General features: G+C 33.1%; 1 protein-coding gene across 1 annotated transcript in view; it reads right to left on the minus strand.

Moving 5' to 3' along the window:
* Positions 1-2,251, minus strand: part of LOC106870929 (membrane metallo-endopeptidase-like 1) — a 68,988-nt gene that overhangs the window by 35,517 nt on the left and 31,220 nt on the right. The window contains exon 10 of the mRNA XM_014917171.2: positions 311-436. Coding sequence (XP_014772657.1) covers positions 311-436 — 126 coding nt within the window. The remainder of the gene's footprint in view (positions 1-310; positions 437-2,251) is intronic.

Consider the following 2,251-nt stretch of genomic DNA (forward strand, 5'->3'; position numbering starts at 1 on the left):
TTGGGACACGCGTTAATCGATCTTAATGATATTTTAAATTCACTAGTATATTACTTATCGTCCCCCAAAATATGAAAGCGCAGTTGAACGCGCAGGCTTTGAATTCTATATTAAAAAAAAGATAGCCGAAATATCTTGCTTCCTCAGTTTTATGTTGTTTTAACGCCTCTGCCACCAAACTTTATATGTATTCGTAATGGGAAAGTTATGAATAATTGGATTTAAAATCATTTTACTAGTTTTGTGTACTATAGGTTTACGGATGAGATTTAGGTATATAACGTAATTAAGGATTCAAAATTATATTTACCTTCTTTTTCATCTGTTCATCGAAACCTTTCTCAATGTGCATCCAGTTCAGTATTTCACTCAATATTTGAACGGTACTCAGACAATATTGTCTTTGCTGTGATATCGTTCCCTGTGTACTGGTTGTCTAAGAAAAATCATTACAAATTTCATCCAACTTTCTTATAGCACACTTTACAACGCTCTTGTCCTACATAAAATATACCTATCAATCAAATCCGAAATAAAGTAGTGACTGTTATCTAAGCAAGATTTTTATAGTTTAGTGATCGTCTTCAGTAAGATGTAACATAACAGTGGCTCTACAACATTTCATAGCTACTGCGCCTTTACATTAGTGGTGAAACACGTTTGAAATCCAAGATAATTCCGTACCGAATGTTTTCGTAAATTGTGATTAGGGGCACCAGGAATCAGTAAACTAATGTACTTATGAACGGCATTCTTTCAGTCCAAGAATAAAGGAATTGTATGTCAGATATTTTTTTTAACGGTGGCGTCTCCGATTACATCATTTTCGTACAAATTCAAACTGGTATTTTTCACCTGGAAAGGTTTTCAGAATATAATCTTATCTATTGATATCACATTACATTTAAATCTAGTTGTCAGCATACGAAGATAATCGTATTATTTGGTATGTGTTAGTCAAAGAAACAATTCTTTTTACAATCTATCAGGGACGAGCCTATCTAGGAAGTCAGTCTTTGGATACTAATAATATGATAGTCTAAAATTGATAATAAAAAAGAAACATGCGCATTATACATGGAAGACTAAAATGGTTTTTCAATACATCTGAATAAAGGCAAGTAGATTCTACTTCTGAAAATCATGAGAATAAAATTTACATGCATAATGTTATTAAGTACATCGTATTGGTTTTCAATTTGAGTAAAATACCAACAATTTTGAGGAGGACTAAGTCGTTTACATAACAAAAAGCAAAATCAGCCTCTGCGGAATCTGAACTCAGGATTTAGTCGCAAAATATTCGCTAGGTATTACGTATGTTTGGCATTGCTATCTGGAACTGATTGATGTCCAATAGAGGATGCACTAGAGGGGCTAAGGTACGTTAAACAATGTTGTCGCTTGTGAAACGTTTTCGCATTTCCTAACTTCAAGGAGAAGGGTTTTAAGAATTCAGCTAGCTCTCAGATATATTTTACTTCCTTTTTAGTTTGATTTTGTACTCACTCAATGCAAAAATAACAAGATCAATTTCAAAGACGTATGTCTCGAAACAAAATAATGTCAGTTGATATATTTAAATAACTAATATAATATTCAACATAAAACCCTTGTTTGAAACACAATTTAGTGTCCGCACAAATACACCCGTCTAATAAGATGCGTCTCCATACTTTTGATTGTATGCACGTATGTATACGTGTGTGTGTGTCTGTGTGTGTGTGTGTGCGTGCGCGCATTGCTATTACTTGGAATGCTTCTGACATGTAACTAATTTGTGTTTTACCAACATTGGGCAGAATAATCTTAGGATAAGAAGTTATTTACTTTAAACATTCTTTACCAGAGTTTCATTGGTCTCGGAAATTAGTTTAGGTAACGAAATCATTCGATCGAGAAAAAAGATATTTTCGCCACATGCAAAATATTTTATATCTACATTTCATTTATTGAGATAAGCATTTTGTGTTCGTTACAATGTGTGTACACACATTGTAACAAACACAAAATGCTTATCTCAATAAATGAAATGTGTGTTCGTTACAGGTTGATTTAGTCTATTGTAATGTAACGGGTGTTGCATAACTTTCTCATCTTGTCGATTACCAGACAAGTACATTTGTACAGCAGTGACACTGTCTTCTAGTAACACTCTGTTTTCTAAGAAGACTAAATATAAAACAAAGAACTGAAACATGTTTTCTTTTCTGCGTTCCTGTCTCTTATCAGTTCTGCTGACCTAATAAAT

This window comes from Octopus bimaculoides, chromosome 8, assembly GCF_001194135.2.
Source record: "Octopus bimaculoides isolate UCB-OBI-ISO-001 chromosome 8, ASM119413v2, whole genome shotgun sequence".
Lineage (NCBI taxonomy): Eukaryota > Metazoa > Mollusca > Cephalopoda > Octopoda > Octopodidae > Octopus > Octopus bimaculoides.